This window comes from Chiloscyllium plagiosum, unplaced genomic scaffold (genome assembly GCF_037043375.1).
Source record: "Chiloscyllium plagiosum isolate Xiang-an unplaced genomic scaffold, Cpla_swu_hap1 HiC_scaffold_15, whole genome shotgun sequence".
NCBI lineage: Eukaryota > Metazoa > Chordata > Chondrichthyes > Orectolobiformes > Hemiscylliidae > Chiloscyllium > Chiloscyllium plagiosum.
Genome location: NW_028270153.1, coordinates 52,724,033 through 52,741,706, shown reverse-complemented (window position 1 = coordinate 52,741,706; position 17,674 = coordinate 52,724,033). Strand labels below are relative to the sequence as shown.

Sequence of the window (17,674 nt, the reverse complement as noted above, 5' to 3'; positions counted from 1 at the left end):
GCAAATAAAGATATTCTTGCCTAGTAATATTTTTGAATGCAGCTAGTAAACCCATCTTGAGAGAATTCAGTAAGAGAACATTGTGGTAAGTAGGATCAGAGTGGCAGTGAGGCTCCATTGTCTTAGATTCATTCTAGATTGATTATTCTATTACTTTAAGTTAAACACAATGTTCTAAGAACTAGGAAGAAATATTTTATTAATTGTTTTTAAAAATTGGAATATGAAGTAGTCCGTGCTCAATGAATTTCACAGCAAATTTATGTGCAATGAAATATTAATCTTCAGAATACTGTGGCTGTAACGAGACCTGTGAAAAGATACTTTAATGGCAAAATCACATGCACAGCTTGTCCTTATTAAAGTTTATTTTAGAACCAACTGTTTTTGCAAGAAATCTGAAGCAACTGAATATACTTAAAGATTTGTGCACACTTCACATTTACAAAGATGCTGTTCACAATGCAAACATGCTCCTTCCATGATTAGCCACATCACATGGCAAGTGTAAGCACCAAAGAGTTGTAAAAGAAAATCACATTAAATAATGTTGAGTTTTAGGGATAACAAAGGCAGACGTTTGACAATGTTTCAGTATATTAGTGATAACACAGGACATTGCTCATAGGCAGAATTCCCAGAAGGAAAGGCAACTGTTGCTTAACAGCCTGAGACAAAGGGGAGGGTTTTAAAGTCTGGACAGGGGACAGGGGATGGTGCAGGGGAAAAGGGAATGGTGGGGCTATCTTTTCAGAGTAAAGAGCTTCCCTTAGGTGCACCAAGATTTTAAACTCCACCTCCTTCCCACTCCCTTAAAATTGTTTTCAAAATAAAATAAGTTGCCCACTCCCACCCACCTATACACATAGTTTGGGTAGCATGCTATTGGGGTTAATAGAGCTTTTAACAGGCTCACTTGAGCATTCATATTTTTATTTGCATATTGATGGTGGGGTGACAATTTTGTTACACACCCACCTCCTGCATTATGGGGATCAACTTGGGGCTAGATAGAAGGGCCCTGGACTGGGGATCAACCATGCTTTATTGGCAACCATGACCATCACCCCCAACCTCAAAACCCAGTCAGCAATGGTACATCAAATCCAGCCCATGGGAAGTCGATTAAAATGCTGTTTTAAAAGGATAGGCATATTGCAGCATGTCAGGCATGAAAGGGGCTGAATTCAACCTGCCCCAACTTTGAAGAGAAAGGTCAGATTATATACAAACGTATACATTAGGAGCAAAATTATGTGATTAAGCTTGCTGTGCCATGTGTTCTGAATTACACATTCTCACGTTTCCACGATTGCCTTCAGTTGCCTTGCCAAACAAGAATTAATCTTTGCACACCTCAAAAACACTTTGTGACCTACCTCTACTGCCTCCTGATGTAATGAATTCCATAGTTGCACAAACGTTGAGAGGAAAAAAAAATTGCTTGTCTCTGCCCTAAAAGGGTGAACTCTCATTCTAAAACAGTTTCCCTTTGGGCTCACCCACAAGAATAAACATCTTTTCCATGCCCTTCTTGCCATTAACTCACCCCTCACTTTTCTAATTCCAGTGAAAATAAAACCCACCTGTCCATCTTTGCCTCATAAGATAACTCATTTGTTGGTGCTATTAATTTAATGAACCCCCTCTGAATAATCTCAAAAGAATTTATATGCTTGCGTAAATAAGGAGAGCAAAATTGCACACATTATTCAACATCACGAGGGCCCAGTGTAAATGAATCATAACATCTTACTTTTATGTTCAATTTTTGTAATAAAGGATAGCATTTTATCAGCCTTCTCAACCATTTGCTGTATCTGCATGCATTTTTTGTGATTGATGCACTCGATCACATGCCTCTGAACCTCAGAATTCTGCAGTTGTTTCAATAATTTTCTACTTTTAATGTTTCCTGCCAAAGTGAACAGCTTCACATATTCCCACATTAGATTTGCTCGGTTTACTCACTTTTCCTGTCTATATCTGTCTGCATCCTCATTATGTATCTTCACAACATGCATGATTACCTGTATTTGTCTTTGATCTGCTCATTTAAGTCATTCATATAAATTATAAAAAGATTTGGAGGGCCCAGCACAGATCTCTGAAGGATCATCACATCCTGCTAATTTGAAGAAGACTCATTTATGTGTACTCTCTGTTTCCTATTAGCCGTCAATCTTCTGTACATGTGGCCTCTAAATCATGTGTTTCTACTTATCGCAAAAGTCTTTTATGTGGAACCTTGTCAAATCCCTTATGGAAATCCACGTGAAGTACATCAATGGACTCCTTCAAAAAATTCCAATAAGTTGGATTCTAATCTGATTCTGCTAGTTGCATTCTCTCAACAACTCGACCCTGCCAGGAAATCCCAGAATGCACCAGCACCCCTGGTGGTTGTGTCATATTTAACGTGTCATTGTGCAGCGAATGAGCATTGTTAGTCCAAAGTTGCCCTGCCCAATTGCTAATACTTTCCCAGACATGATGCAGAAGGCACACTGCATTGTGGAAAGGGCCTAGAGGTCTTGGTGGATAAGGTGGTGCAGGGACATAATACCCACTATCCCGAAAATGGGCCATGAAGGCCAGAACACCAAACCATGCCAGCCTGATTGGAAGTTGACATCCATGTCAGTGTAATCTCAGCCATCTGGAGGAATGGCCAGTACTGTAGTAAAAAGGGTAATGACCTTGTCCACTCTGCCATTGTAAGTGCCACCATCGTCTCTCTGCTACCTCACTCTTAATCTATCTCTGCCACTATACCCACTTCCCCCCAAGGCTCATGATCTTCCCCTCTTACAATTGCCTCTGATATCTTCTTTCACTGACTGTCATCCATCCAACTCCCAATACCACTAATCCTGCATACTCTCTGCATTGCCTGAAGCTCAAGGCGTCTCTCCTTCTGCAGCGGGAGAGAAACAGCCCACAAAGGGTAGAAAAAGTCAATGCAAGTGGTGTGTTTGCCTAACCTTTGGCTCCTCACCACTTATGAAGAGAAGATCTTGACTCTGACCAGACTGAGCAGGGCCTGGACTGCTATCAGGCTGCTCTTGACTTAGTGTTCAGACTGACTGAATGAAGGCTATTCCCCTTGACTTGTCTGAGACCTGCGGACATCAAAGACAAGTTTCCTGGCTTTGTGTCCACACCAGCTAGCAAGATAGAACAGTCCTGTGACTCTGTTATCTCTGAGAGGGCAAAGTTCAAATTGACAAGGCTTGGCAATGCAACATCGGCATGCTGTGAGCAGCCAGATAGACTCTGACTGAGTGAGTACTGTCTCAGTGAACAAAGAGCCTGGAGAAGCAGTCTGGTTCAGTGCATGAGCTGTGTGTGTGTGTGTGTGTGTCCCAGACTGTCCTTGCAACATCACAGTAAGAGTTGCTGGTGCACCCCAAAATGCAGCAGTAAAGTGCAGAAGTGTAAGTGGATCACCATGAGGGATCTGAAGCACTGGCACATGTTGAAAGCCAATGTCTGTGGATGTGGGATGCATGTGCCCGGTGGCATGGAGCATGTCCTAAGGCATTGGTGCTTGGTTTCCAACATGGAGATCACTCAGAGCAAGCAGAGAGCTGAATACACCAGCTTTGGTTTCTGTGTTGAGTTTGCCTAAAGTCAAACTTGTTTGGTGAGTTTTGTTAACTGGGAGGCTGGATGTTAGTGAGGTGATTTGTGGTTGTTAGTAAACCATTTACCAGTTGATTGACATCTCACCACTGCCTAGTGAGAATCTCAACCACTCTGCTGGTGAAAAGCATTAAAGATGGGGCAAGATAATCTCAATGTCGAGGTAGGCCTCAACACACTTATCACCCAATTCTCTCAGACATCTTGCCATTGCCTATGTCGCTAAATGTTGTTATTGTGCATCAGTAACATTCTGGGGAGGATCACAAGTCCCAGTTAGTCCTATTTGTCCAGCAACTGTGATGCTTTTATATTTTCTGTCAGATTTGCAATGAATGTACCAGGCTTTCCTGATGATCGGAAGGTGCTGTTTCCACTTCCACACTGATTTTCATTTTGTTGAGATTTGTATATATGTGAACTAATCCTGGATGAACCTCTGTCATGATGTTTCAAATTGAGATTGTAGTCAGGCTAGTGTTTGGAAGAACTTCGGCATAGATTATAGTCCATCCAGTCAATAATGAACAACTTGCATTCCAATTCAACCTGGTTATTTTATTTTAATAAGTCTTCATTCCAACATTTGTGTTACCGTGAATCTTTTTTACACAGCTTTGACTTTAGTGGTGATGAAATTATGATCTGTCTCTGAAGTGATATCTGTGATTTTGAATTTTGAGTGGCATGACGTTCCATTAATCTTTGTAATTTGCTTCTGTTTCAGCTGATCACACAGAAAATCAGAGCATGTACTCAGTTGCTGGAGAGTACGTTGTTTGTTGTAGTGCTTGAGTATCTCCTCGCCATTGGAAACTTCCTGAACACACATGCTGGCAAAAAAGAGGCAAAAGGATTTTGTCTTTCCTCTCTGACAAAGGTAAGTTGAGATCTAATTCTACCATCAGCTAACCTTGGGAAACTGACCACTGGTATGAAATGCAGTATTTGTTGTTTCATTGTTAGTGCATTTGTCTGCTAAATTGATCCAATACTGAATTATTATTCAAATGTACATGAAAAAGAAATCCTAATGTGTTTAGTACACCTGATGACGGTATGTTTTATTTAAAAAACTAGAAGAACTCAGCATCCATGGAGATAAACAAGCCAGTCAATAATCTCTCATCACTGATTCTGATCAGATTCTCCCATGCTCTTGTTTGTCTCTAAAGCGAACATTTGCATTGTGATTATGTTACTGACCTTGTAATCCAGATGATCCATGGAAAAAAGCCCAGATATCAACATAGCAGCTAGAAATTAAATCCAGTTTTACAAAGGCACTTCATATTTAATATTTCTTAGAGAATGTATATTTTGAAGGATTAAGGAAAATGAATTTTTGAAGTTTTGTGGAAATATCTGGAATGATTTCATTAAAATAGGTAATTGAAATGTCATATTATAGTTATTTTTTAGTCAGGTTTCCTGTAAGACAATAAAATATAGGAACGAAGTTGGCCATTCAGCCCTTTGAGTCTGCTTGCCATTAAAACAGGATCATGCCTGATCTGATACTCTTCAAATCCAAATACCTGCTATTTCTCTATAACCTTCCATTTCTTTTATGATTAAAAATCTGACAGTCTCAGCCTTGAATATATTTAATGCCCCAGTCTCAACACCCTGTTGCAGTACAGAATTCCACAAATTCACTACCCGCAGAGAAGATGTTCTTCAACATCACTGTCCAAAATAGTCAGCCCTTGCTCTGAGATTTTGTCCTCCACTGTACTAAATGTCTCATCATTTAGCCTGTGAATGCCTCCTAAGAATTTTATATGTTTAAGTCAAGTTGCCTTTCAGTCTTTTTGCGCCAACCTACTCAACCTCTCCTCTTAAGAAAATCCCATCCACACCTGGGATGAACCCAGTGAATGTTCTCTGGACTGCCTGCAATGTCAATGTATCCTTAGATGAGGGGACTAAATCTGTTCACAGTGTTCCAGCTATGGTCTAACTAGTTCCTCATACAGTTTAAGCAAGATTTCCCTACTTTTATACTCCTTTCCCTTTGAAGTGAAAGTCAGCATTACATTTGCCTTCCCCCATTACTCTTTGAACTTGGATGATAGGTTTTTGTAATTTAATCATGAGGAACCCCAAGTGCCTCTGTGCTGCAGCTTTCTGCAGTCTTAATATTCAACCCCTCTGTTCTTTTCTGCCAGAAAATCTGACATTTTCTCATGTTCCATCTGCCAAGATTTTGCTCACTCATTTGTTATATCTGTCCGTAGACTGCGACTTTCTCACGACTTACCTTCCCTCTTACTTTTGTGTTGACTGCATACTTGAGGGTTATAAATTCACTTTCCTCATTCAAGTCATTAACAGATATTGTCAAGACGTTGTGGCTCCAGTACTGATCCCTATGACACTCCATTGGTTACGCCCACAAGCTATAAGAATGGCAGGATCACTTCTCGAACTCTCCAATAAATCTGCACGCAATTCTGAGAAGTAGTATGTGACTGCAACCAGAAGATAATCTAAAACTTTATGAATTTTGCACTGAATCACTGCAACTGGTGCTATATCACTTTAAAAGAAATCTGATATTGTAATTTGTGTTTTAACAGAGTGCTCAATTTTAACTCATTCAAAAACCATTCACTAATAAATGACTGGACCTTCAATATCATTAAAATAGATAGATATTAGGGAGGGGAGCTGTACATGCTGTATTAACATATATGATCCAGCTTCCACATATCCTGAGCAAAGAACAGTATACTGCTCTGCTAAGGTAATTTGGGTCTCAAACTATTACTTAATGGCTAATTGTCTTTGAGTGTGTGCTGGTGATCGAATTTCATGAGCCACTGCATTTATGCGATATAGGTAGAGGGGGTTCCAGAATTTTGAGCCAGTGACAATGAAGAAACATTGGTATAATTCCAAATGACAATGGTGTGGTTTGGATTGGAACTTGCAGGTGGTAGTATTTCCTTGTATATATTGTCCTTGTTCCCCCTAGTTGGTAGAGTTCCTGGATTTGGAAGATGTTGTCTAAAGAGCGTACATTGTTGCAGTGCAAGTTGTAGATGGTATTCGCTCCAGTTATTGTGTGTCAGTTGTGAAGAAGTGAATGCTTAAGGTGTTGAATGGCAATCAAGCAAGCTGCTTTGTCTTTAATAGTGTCTTGAGTTTCTCGTGTTATTGAAACTGCATTCATCCAACCAAGTTGAGAGAACTCTTGGCTTGTGCCTTGTAAAGGTAAGCTTGGATAGGTTTTGAGGAGTTAGGAGCAGAGTTACATGTTCCAAGATTCCTAGCCTCTGACATGCTCTTGTAGCCATAATATTTATTTAGCTAGTCCAGTTCAGTTTCTAGCCAAGGGTGCACCCCCCACCCCCCCAAAACCCCACCAAGGGGAACTGGAGCTCTTGTAATCACATTGAATGTCAAGGGATTATAGTTGGAGCCTCTGTTGTTGGAGATGATTTGGAGCCGGTGTTGGACTGGGGTGGACAAAGTTAAAAATCACACAACACCAGGTTATAATCCAACAGGTTTATTCAGAAGCACTAGCTTTCGGGGCATTACTCCTTCATCAGATAGCTATTGGACTATAACCTGGTGTTGTGTGATTTTGGAGACAATCATTGGCACGTGAGTAGGATGTGGCAAGACTGCAGACCTCAGGTCTGATTCATTGCTTATCTCTTTGTTGCATGCTACTTTGTTGCATTCAGTATCTCCAGTGTAAAGGCGGCAATTTGTCTCCACAAGGACTGTTTAATGGTCACTCCTACCGATATTGTAATGGACAGATGCATATGCTACTTGTGAGGACCAGCTCAAGCCCATTCTTCCCTCTTTGTGGTCCATTACACATGCCACATATACAATCCAGCAGCTATGTCCTTTCAGCCTCAGCCAATTTAGTCAGTCTTGGAGCTGTCAAACCACTCTTGGTGATGGACAATGAAATTGTCCACAAAAAGTTTGTCTGGACCTCCACCACCCTCAGTGCATTCTCCAAATTGGTGTTCAACATGCAGAAAAATTGAATAGGTTATAACCAGCAGGAGATTTCCTTGTCCACATATGATCTAATGACATGTGAATTCATGGGTCTGGAGTCGGTGTTGAAGATTCCAAGGTCAGTTCCCTCCCACTATATACCACTGGCCCATCACTTCTGCATATTGTTTATAAAGTATGATTCTGTGAGAATGATTTCTTGATTGACCAGTCTGTGGGCCAGATCCCCTAATTTTGGTATAAGTCCCCAAATGTTACTGAGGAGGTCTTTGTACTTTCAACAGGCTCATGTGTGCCATTGTTGTTTCTGGTGCTTTGATCTGTTAATTGTTGTAGTCTATTCATTCAGTTTAATTCCATTCATTGCCATGTTTACTGGTAGCTATAACTCTATCGTATGCTAAATCCTTTAAGATAAGCACAGTGTCTCAGTGGTTAGCATTGCTACCTTACAGCAAAAGGGATCCAGGTTCGATTCCATCCACTCAGTGGAGTTTGCATGTTCTCCCCGTGTCTGCATGAGTTTCCCCTGGGTTCTCCAGTTTCCTCCCACAATCTAAAGATGAGAGGTTAGGCAGATTGGCCAGGCTAAATTGCCCATAGTGTCCGGGATGTGCAGGCTAGGTGGCGTAGCCATGGGAAATGCAGGAATAGGACAGTGGGCTCTATCTGGATGGGATGCTTTTTGGAGGGTCACTGTGGATTCGATGGGTTGAATAGCCTGCTTCCACACTGTAGGGATTGTAAGAGTCAAGCATTTTGCCATTGATATGGAGTCACCAAATTGCAGATTTTTTTTTCCCCTTCCCCAACAGGGAACCAGATTCTTTTTAAAACAGTTAACTAACTTTTAATTCCCAGTTTATTGTTTCAATTCAGATTTTTTTCACCTGTGTGGTCAGATTTGGGCCTGTGTTCCCCAAACCATGAGCCTGGGTCTGTTGTCCAGTGACAATACTACTATGCCACTACCTTGTCCAGTTTATGACTGACTGGTTAGACTGACTTATTAGAACAAACTAAGAATAATTGAATGTGAGTACAAACCATTCTCTAAACAAAATCAAATTCATATTTTGTAATAGCATTTATGTTTTTAATGTCCAAGAACTATCGATGCAAGATGAGGCTGATAAATAATGTATCCTGTAAACCAATAGTTTCTTCTGGACAGGATTACGAATGGCCAAATATTTAAATCCACTTAAAACATTCGTAGCAGGTAGTGTACCAAATAGATTTAATTATGAACTTAATTAAAATGTCACAATTTGTAAATTATACATACCTTATTTGATTGTAAGAATTGTTCTGCTACTGTAAATAATAAATTAATAAATGGATTTATGAAAATTTTCACAAGTCGATTTTTAAAAATAAAATCACAAATACGTTTGAAAGTAATGAGTTTATAATTTTCTTGTAAATACAATAAAGGAAATATTCATGAATATTTATATTATGACAGTGTACATAGTGAACAGAACAAATGCTCTCCTTATTATTGTGTTTTCTTTTTGGTGAGCATTCATAGTAGATTTGTCTCATTTTAATGGTACTTCACAATTTTATTAAATTCAAACTATAATTAATTTTACAAATGTGATGATGTATTTTCATCTGGAATGGTCTGAGGGAGTTAGAAATCGCCTCAATTTGTTAGTGTTGACGTTAGTATTAGCAATGAATTAGGCCATTCAACCCTTTCAGCCTGCCCCTGGCACTCAGGCTAATCATCTACTTAAACCACACTTTGCTGCACTATCACCATATCTCATGATTCACTGGTAGGAGTATTCACTAACATCTTTAACCACTCCTTGCTGCAATTTGAAATCCCCGCCTGCTTCAAGAAAACCTCCATCATTCTGGAACCAAGGAAAACACATGCAATGTGTCTCAAAAACTACTGCATGGTGGCTCTGACCACCATAATTATGAAGTGCTTCGAGGGGTTAGTCATGGCTCACATCAACTCTAGCCTTCCAGCCTGCCTCAATCACTTGCAATTTGCCTAAACAGGTCCACAGAAAGCACTACACTCATCACTGAACATCTGGCTAATAAAGATATCTATGTCAGGCTTCTATGTATCATCTACAGCTCCGCCTTCAACACTATAATCCCAACCAAATAAATCTCCAAACTCCCAGACCCAGATTTCAGCTCCCCTCTCTGCAACTGGATCCTCAGCTTCCTGACCCACACATTGCAATTAGAAAAGACAGTCAACAGGACCTTCTCCACAATAATCCTCAACACCAGTGGCCTGCAAGGATGTCCTCAGCCCCCTAATGTACTCCCAGTACACTCTCAATTGTGTGGCCAAATTTCATCTGAACACCATCGACAAGTTCGCTGATGACACCACCATTGTGGGCTGGATATCAAACAATGACGAGTTAGAATGTAGAAAGGAGATAGAATGCCTGGCGTTATGGTGCACAGATAGCAATCTCTCCCTCAATGTTAGCAACACTAAAGAGCTGATCATAGGCTCAACAAGAAAGTAGGAGGACATGCCCCTATGTAAATCAATGGAGCTGAGACGGAGAGGTCAAGACCAATAACCAACAATCTGTTCTGGTTCTCCCGTGTAGCTGTAACAGTCAAAAAGACACAACAATGGCTTTTCTTCCTCCGAAAACTTAGGAAATTTGGCATGTCTGTAAGGACTGTCACCAACTTTTACAGATGCACCACAGAAAGCATTCTGTTTGGGTGCATAACGGCCTGGTATGGCAACCACTCTGCGGTTGAAGAGACTACAGAAAGTTGTGAACACATTCCAGATCATCACATAAGCCAGTTTCCCATCCATGGACTCCATCTACTCTCCTCATTGCCATAGAAAGGCAGCCACCATCATCAAAGATCCCTCCCATCCTGGTAATACTCTCTTCTAACCTCTTCAGTCAGGCAAAAGTCTAAACACATGTACCAACAGATTCGAGAACAGCCTCTTCTCTGCCGTTGTTAGACTGCTGAATGGACATCTCTAATTCTAAATCTAATGGTGATCTTGCTTTAGTGTACCTCCTGTGCAGCCATAACCTTGTATTCCTTGCTCTGTCGAAACACAATGATCTGCAGGTCCTTGTATGTTATGATCTGCCTGTACTGCTCACAAAACAAAACTTTTCACTGTACTTAGGTACATGTAACAACAATAAATCAAGTCAAATCAAAAATCCAAAAATGTATTAGTCTTTGCATTTATTGTACTCAATAATTAAGTATATACAGTTCTCTGTTGTAAAGCATTGTAATCATATCTTATCCATGAGACAATAAATTTCTCTTCATCTTAGCCCGAAATGGCTGACCTTATTATAAGATTATGATGCTTAGTTCTAGTCCTACCTGTCAGCCAGGTAAGACATCTTCCTGTGATGTATCCTCTGAAGTCTCTTAGGAAGTTTTAATTTTACTGGGCTCATGTGTTATTCTTCTAAACTTGAAGATGAATAGGCTTAGTGTGCTTGATCTATCTTCATCAACTACCCAAACATTCCAGAAATCAGTTGAGAGAAGTCGTGGTATATTCTTCTGGGCAAGCACACCTTCCTTAATAAGAAGACTAAAACTATATGTGGTGCTCCAAGTGTGATTTCTCCAAGACCCAACACAATTGAAAAAAACCTTCTTTACTCTTAAACTCCAATCCCTTTGTACTTAGAATTTGCTTGTCTAATTGCTGTGGTAGCATATTAACTTTCTGCGATCTGTGTACATGGATACCCAGGCCCACTATCTCATCATTCAAAAAATATTCTATTTTTTCATTTTTTCATCTTTTGCTCTGTAATATTTTTCCTCATTAACTTAACCAGACTGTATCTCTTTGTGTCCTTCCAAGAGTTTAACTTCCTGACTAAACCTTGCATATATCATCAACATTATTGTGTTCAGTCCCATCATGAAAATCATTTATGTAGATTTCAAATAATTAAGGTCCAAGTACTGATCTTTGTGACATCTGTCCTTTATAGGTGGTCCAGTTAAGAGGGAAGGACAGAAAGTTCACCTTACTTCATGCTCTTGTGGAGCAGATTATTTCGCAAGACCCAGTCTTGGCAAAGTTTCCCCAAGAGCTTACAGAATTTGAAGACGTACCTGGAGGTAAGTGGAAACAGTTGAATCTTGCACACCTTTTAAAAAGGGTACCCTATCTGCATAATGGTGGCATCCTTCATAATGACCTGTTTCTCTTCCTCCTTAGATTCCATTAAAGGTTTGATTGCTGAGGTCGATGGTAGGTAATATTTTCCAACTATGAAGCGATTTTATAAGATTCTATCACCATGGGGTAAAGTAATACACTGATAGTTGGTTTTCTAAGTATCTTAGGGGAGGATTTCCTATGTGCATTATTTTTAGTAAATTTATCAACGTGTTGATAAAGAACATTTTCACTATCAGTTCAAAATGGAAGAATACTTATTTGTTGCATCGGTTCCTAGTTTTTCATTAACGTTCTAATTATATTCCAAGCACAGATCTCCACATAGGGTGGATATGATCAGTTTGCTATTTTCATTTTAGTTCTCTGCATGAATGTGGAAATGATTTTTAGTAGGGCCTCTTCCTGCATTGCTTAGATAGTTCGCATTATCTTTGGTGATTTGAAAAGATTGATGGTGCCTGTTGGCATCAATATTTTTATGTTATGCCACCACTTATTAAGAATCAGGAGTGGCCTTAGAGGAAATGTGGTCTAAGAAAAAGAAATAAGAGCATCAAATGAAAAACAAGTTAAAAATAACCAACGGCAAAAAGCGCAGATTGGGTTGAATATCCTTCTGACACATTTACAGTTTTAATCAAACTGCTCTTTCTCAGTGTTAAAATGTACCGAGTGTTAAATGTCCAAGCATATTATAGTGATGTGTAGCATGGGATTAATTCCATTCTGCCATCTTCCTCACAATCATTTTCTGCTTTTAAATTCCTCTGGCGATATAAATATTGAAACCTATTTATTTAAATGTCATGTTCATATTTTTATTGTAATTTATGTTGCATATGAACCTTTCAACCATCTTCTTGTTAAAAGCCCAACCACTTTAGATACAAATATTTTATGGATATCACAAACAGCTTCAGGATTGCTAAATGCCTCCCTGTTGGTAATGCTGAACATGCAGACATTATTGCTCTCTGCTGCACTACTACTAAGCAATAATGAGCACTGCATTACTATTTTCCCATTTGCTCCATGTGAACTTTACAGAGTTGTGCAAGTTTTGACCAAGCTAAATCCAGGAGGTTTTCATTCCAACTACCAAACTGAATTCACTTCCAAATGGAATCCAGACTTTCCTAAGATAAAATTGCAAATGGATTTTTTTCCCATATGCTTGTTAAAAAAGAAGATACGTTAACCCTTTTTTTTCAACAATAGGACATCAATTTTATTGATCTAGTGAAATTTCCAAGGATCTGAATTGAATGAGCGTTTCAGCAAGACAAAGGCATTATTTAATGGTTATAAAATTAAATTGGAGCTGAATTAACTGAGATATGCAAAATTTGTTCTTTGTGATATCATTTTCAGTGTGTTGGCTCCATCTTTTGCTATTCTGCACATTTGGTTGATGGTAAACTGCATAAATCTGTTCACATTTCACCTCTTATAGATGAGGTGCAATACACGCAGTAGGTCACTCATCCAAATATAATTTCATTTACACTAATCCTGTATTTACTTGAATGCTCTCACTGATCAGAAAGCACTTCTGAAGCTTAGTTATGGGCATCCTTAATTTAGTGGTACCATCTCATTCTCTGCACAGGAGCTAAAGATGGGAACTGGTGTGAGGCAAATGCAATATAAATATAAGACCTGTCAAATGGTGAAATTTTCATTATTGTTGATGGTTGTTTAAATGCTGTTTTATCCCAGTCCAAATTGAGAATAGTTGAGATTGTATATCTTTTCTGACTGCAACAGTACTGAAGAATGAGTTGGTAAAAATTCGTCTGCACACAAAAATGTTCAAATCCAAGAACAAGATGGGCCCAGATGTACAGTTCTACAAAGGGCTAAAGGTAGTTTGAATTTTATGAATATGTCTGATTTAAAATGTCTGCATGGTAACTTTACCATGAATGCACTTTTTAGAAGGGATCTTCTAATAAAATTTATTCCATGATTTATGCATTAATGCAGCACTTCATGCTAGATGTCACAGTTAATCAAAAGATATTGTATCGAAGAACATACACTGAAAATACTATTTTTTATGAGATTCTTTTATTAAATTGGCTCTTAGCATTCAATATTTGTATCAATATTAAATTCACTGTGCCAATAATTTAAGGGTGTTCTCCCGAATGTCCTGGCCAGTATTTATCTTTCAATCAACAAAAGTGAAATAAATTATCTGATCACTGTCACATTGCTACTCAAAGGTGCTTGCTACCTGTAATTTAGTTGCTGTGTTTTCTATAAGTGAACACTGACCACACTTCAACATTCAATTGAATACTATTTTGAATGTTTTGCGGTGCCCTGAGGTTGTGAAATGTGCTGTATTAAAAGATGCCTTTCTTATTTCTTTAATTGTGTCTTAGATTAAAGAATGTTGTACCAAGCACACTCATTTCTTCAAGCCTTCAGAAGGCCATTATTTATATTCTTAAATTTTCAGTATGTCATGTTTGTGGTAATAAAAACAAATACTTGAGGCATGGTGTTCAATGAGAATTGGCTCAACAGTTCAAAGTTCCTCCGGATGTGCCTGATCCCCAGGATCCTTTATGAATTCAGTCATTCCCTTAGCCTACGTTAAGTTGTTTGAAACAGAGCTCTTTGAGAGTAACCATTGTACCAGTTGCTTATCAATTTGTCACTTCCTCAATATTCTTGCATAAGGTCTCCCCTCCTCTCATTCCTCATTTCAAAGGAGGTACACAAATTATGTTCACAAAATACAAATGACCATTTCTTCTCTCTTCAACCCTTGTTATCTAAGACATTGAACTGTTCACCTTCAGCATTTTAAAAGCCTCATTTAATACATATAAATAAATTTCCAGAGGATGTAGCACTCCATTCCAGAACTCAATAATGAAACTGAAACAATGTCTCCCCTTAAAAGCCATACATGGTTCTGTCTACTTTAGAACCCTCCCAAATTTCCAAATGAAAATAATGATATACCCTCATCACAGTAAGATAAACCAAGCAGGATGATATTTGACTTGACTGGAATTAAAAGTTTTATTTGGCCACAAAAAGCAGCTTTTCTCCAGATTCGTGACATCTTGTGCCGGCAAAATGTTTTGAAATTAAATATCTTTTCTTATTTTGTTTCTAGGACATAATTCAAAAATACGAAGCTAAATTGTCAGACTTGACCAAACAATGTGATGAAATGAAGAGGCTCTACAATTCCATCTTGGTAATATTAATTGTGACACTTCCAATTGAAAATTGTGCCGTTACCTTTCAATGTCAAAAATTACCATTGATTTGCTTCTGTCACTGTTTCTGATAGGTTAAGTTTGGGGAGCCACAGAATCGAGATTCACAGGAGATGTTTGGATGGATCTCGTCCTTTGTTAAGGATTTTAGGAGAGTTGTCACAGAACAAAGAAACAGCTCAAAAATAATGTGAAACCCTGTAAACATGAAACCTTCTGGGCTTTTCCTATTTCACAATTGAGAAAGAAATGTACTTCAGATTTTCTCTAGATTAATGTTTTAAATTCTCTGTTTTGTACATCAGAACTCCTTGCACTGCAGATGTAATCAATACTTGTGTACAAAAGATTAGCACATGCTAGTCTGCAAACTGAATATATTCATATTCCTTTCAGATATTAATTTTCACTCCATTTCATTTAGCTCTCTCAATGCCTTACACCTTCTCCAAGAACAAACAGTTAACCTACTCTCAAGTTTTCCCTCAGTGCTAGTCACAATAGTTCTCGGGAGGAAACAGTCTGAACTGACCCACTTACCCAGTTGATGGGATGGATTTACAAGTTGAGAAAGGTAATTTTGAGGTAAACTGCTCACAGTGCAGGCAGAGCATCATGGTTGCCTCTCTTTAATCTTTATGTCCAACTGACCCTGGAAAGAAGCAGCACATCGTATCCGTTAGCACGCTTGAGGCTTTCCAAGACCAATGGGCACTGCAAGGGTTGTGTCTATCATCTAAATCCACAATGTTATTTTAGATTAAATCTATCTCCTTTAAAATTTACCTTTTTGTTACAATGTCCCATTAAGGGCTAATTCCTGTGAGAATAAATTAATTTGATTTTCAAGTTCATTTATTTTGCAGAAGGGTGTAAAAATCACTGTTTGGCACAGTGGTAGTGTCCCTGCCTCTGGCCCAGAAGGCCCAGATTCAAAGCCTACCTGCTTCAGAGGTTTCCTAGAACATGTCTGATCAGGTTGGTTAAGAATATCTATAAAGGCCGCTGACAGAAAATTTATGTTTCATCAGGACGTGCTTGTAATATTTCATTCTGAATAAATGTATCACAAGTAAAGACTGGCTTGGATCGTCCTTCAACCAACCAACCATTGAGAACGTAATAAGAAGGACCATGGGAAATGGTAATGATAAAGGTGTCCCATGACAAACCGCTCCTTCCTGCCCCAGCCCTTTTTTGGTGAGTATGCACCTATACTGATCCTCAACAGTTGGACAGGAGGAGACACCTGGTTAGCATCCTTGCATGTTGCAATAAGACTGCAACTGACCAGTACATATTCCAAAACGTGGTATGCAGCAACATTATGCTGCGTATGGCTGTCCATGAGTTAGTGCATTCTTTCAATGGATGGACTCACATATAATATTGGATTATTCCAATCTCTTCCCAAGGTTTCATATCAATATTTCTGGCCTATCTTCTGGCCTTACACTCCAGAAAGGTCAATGTGTGTCTGTCCTCTATTTTCTGAGGAAAGCTGCCATCTCATCTATTATTACCAACTTGCACAGAACTTTCATTCTGTTTTTGCAAATAATGATATGCACTGGTATGGAGAGACTAAACAAGGACAAATGGCCAGTCCCTTCACTTGGAAATAATAACATAATTTGTAGCCTTTCTCAAAAAGATGCTGTCTCGCTCTTGGAACTTCCCTGCCTAACTGGCAATTCAAAGAGCTTCTTCTTCCATGATTAGGATTATATCTGGATGTGCTACACCATCACCAATGTGGCTTTTTGCTCAAACATTGCATGTTCTGTTACTATGTAAGGTTAAGAGCAGGAGAGATAAGCTTGCGTTGTTCTCCTTCACTGCAACTGATGGCTCACTCACATGCAATATCCATGGTTTTTCCATAAATACTTGTGGTGTGATGATTGCCTCGGGGCTCAGCATTGTACCTGGACACAAATCTTCACATATCCTGATCACTGTCCATCTCCAGACTGCTTTGCTTATGGGTGTGCTGCTAACTCCAGAACTGGAAACTCATCATCTGGTTGTCGAATTGCACTCTTTTTATCAGAACTCAGGCAGTGAACATTCCCTGCACTGCATACACTGTCCAATCTTATTCACCTGTACCCATGTCTGGTTTGTCTAGCTGGCTGATTGACCTTTTTTGCTATCTGGAGACACCCAGAGTAGATGGGGTCACTGGTGATTGAACCAAAAAGCAAACAAAGTGTCAGGAAAATTCAATTGTTGGTGCCAATGGGGCAGAAAATGGTAGGGACTGCAATGAGGAATGATAGACTACAAAGGGGAGCAAGAGCCTTCTAATGGGTGATGAACAGCAAATGGTGGGTGAGGGACTGCAAAGTTTAAAAAAACATGCCTTTCTTAATTATAGCTCACACATTGTCTTCTCAGTTTTCCTTTGTTCTTAATGCCATTTGTTGACTCATAAGGCATATTTTTAATTATATTGCAAACATAGTAGAAAGTGTACAAATACATTTCAGGACAAAACAAAATTTGAGGGAAAACTGAACAGATTCCTGTAAAGCATATCACACTAATTATTAAACTGCATTACTGTGGCTAATAATTGAGGTTGACAATAGCTTTTCAGTGAAAAAGA

General features: G+C 38.9%; 1 protein-coding gene across 1 annotated transcript in view; it reads left to right on the top strand.

The window, feature by feature from the left end:
* The window catches only part of LOC122560035 (uncharacterized), a 123,804-nt gene extending 107,664 nt beyond the window's left edge, over positions 1 to 16,140 (top strand). The window contains exons 12-17 of the mRNA XM_043710207.2: positions 4,373 to 4,525; positions 11,628 to 11,757; positions 11,858 to 11,890; positions 13,589 to 13,686; positions 14,958 to 15,041; positions 15,138 to 16,140. Of these exons, the coding sequence (XP_043566142.2) occupies positions 4,373 to 4,525; positions 11,628 to 11,757; positions 11,858 to 11,890; positions 13,589 to 13,686; positions 14,958 to 15,041; positions 15,138 to 15,257 (618 nt within the window). The 3' untranslated portion in view covers positions 15,258 to 16,140. The remainder of the gene's footprint in view (positions 1 to 4,372; positions 4,526 to 11,627; positions 11,758 to 11,857; positions 11,891 to 13,588; positions 13,687 to 14,957; positions 15,042 to 15,137) is intronic.
* Positions 16,141 to 17,674: the final 1,534 nt, after the last annotated feature.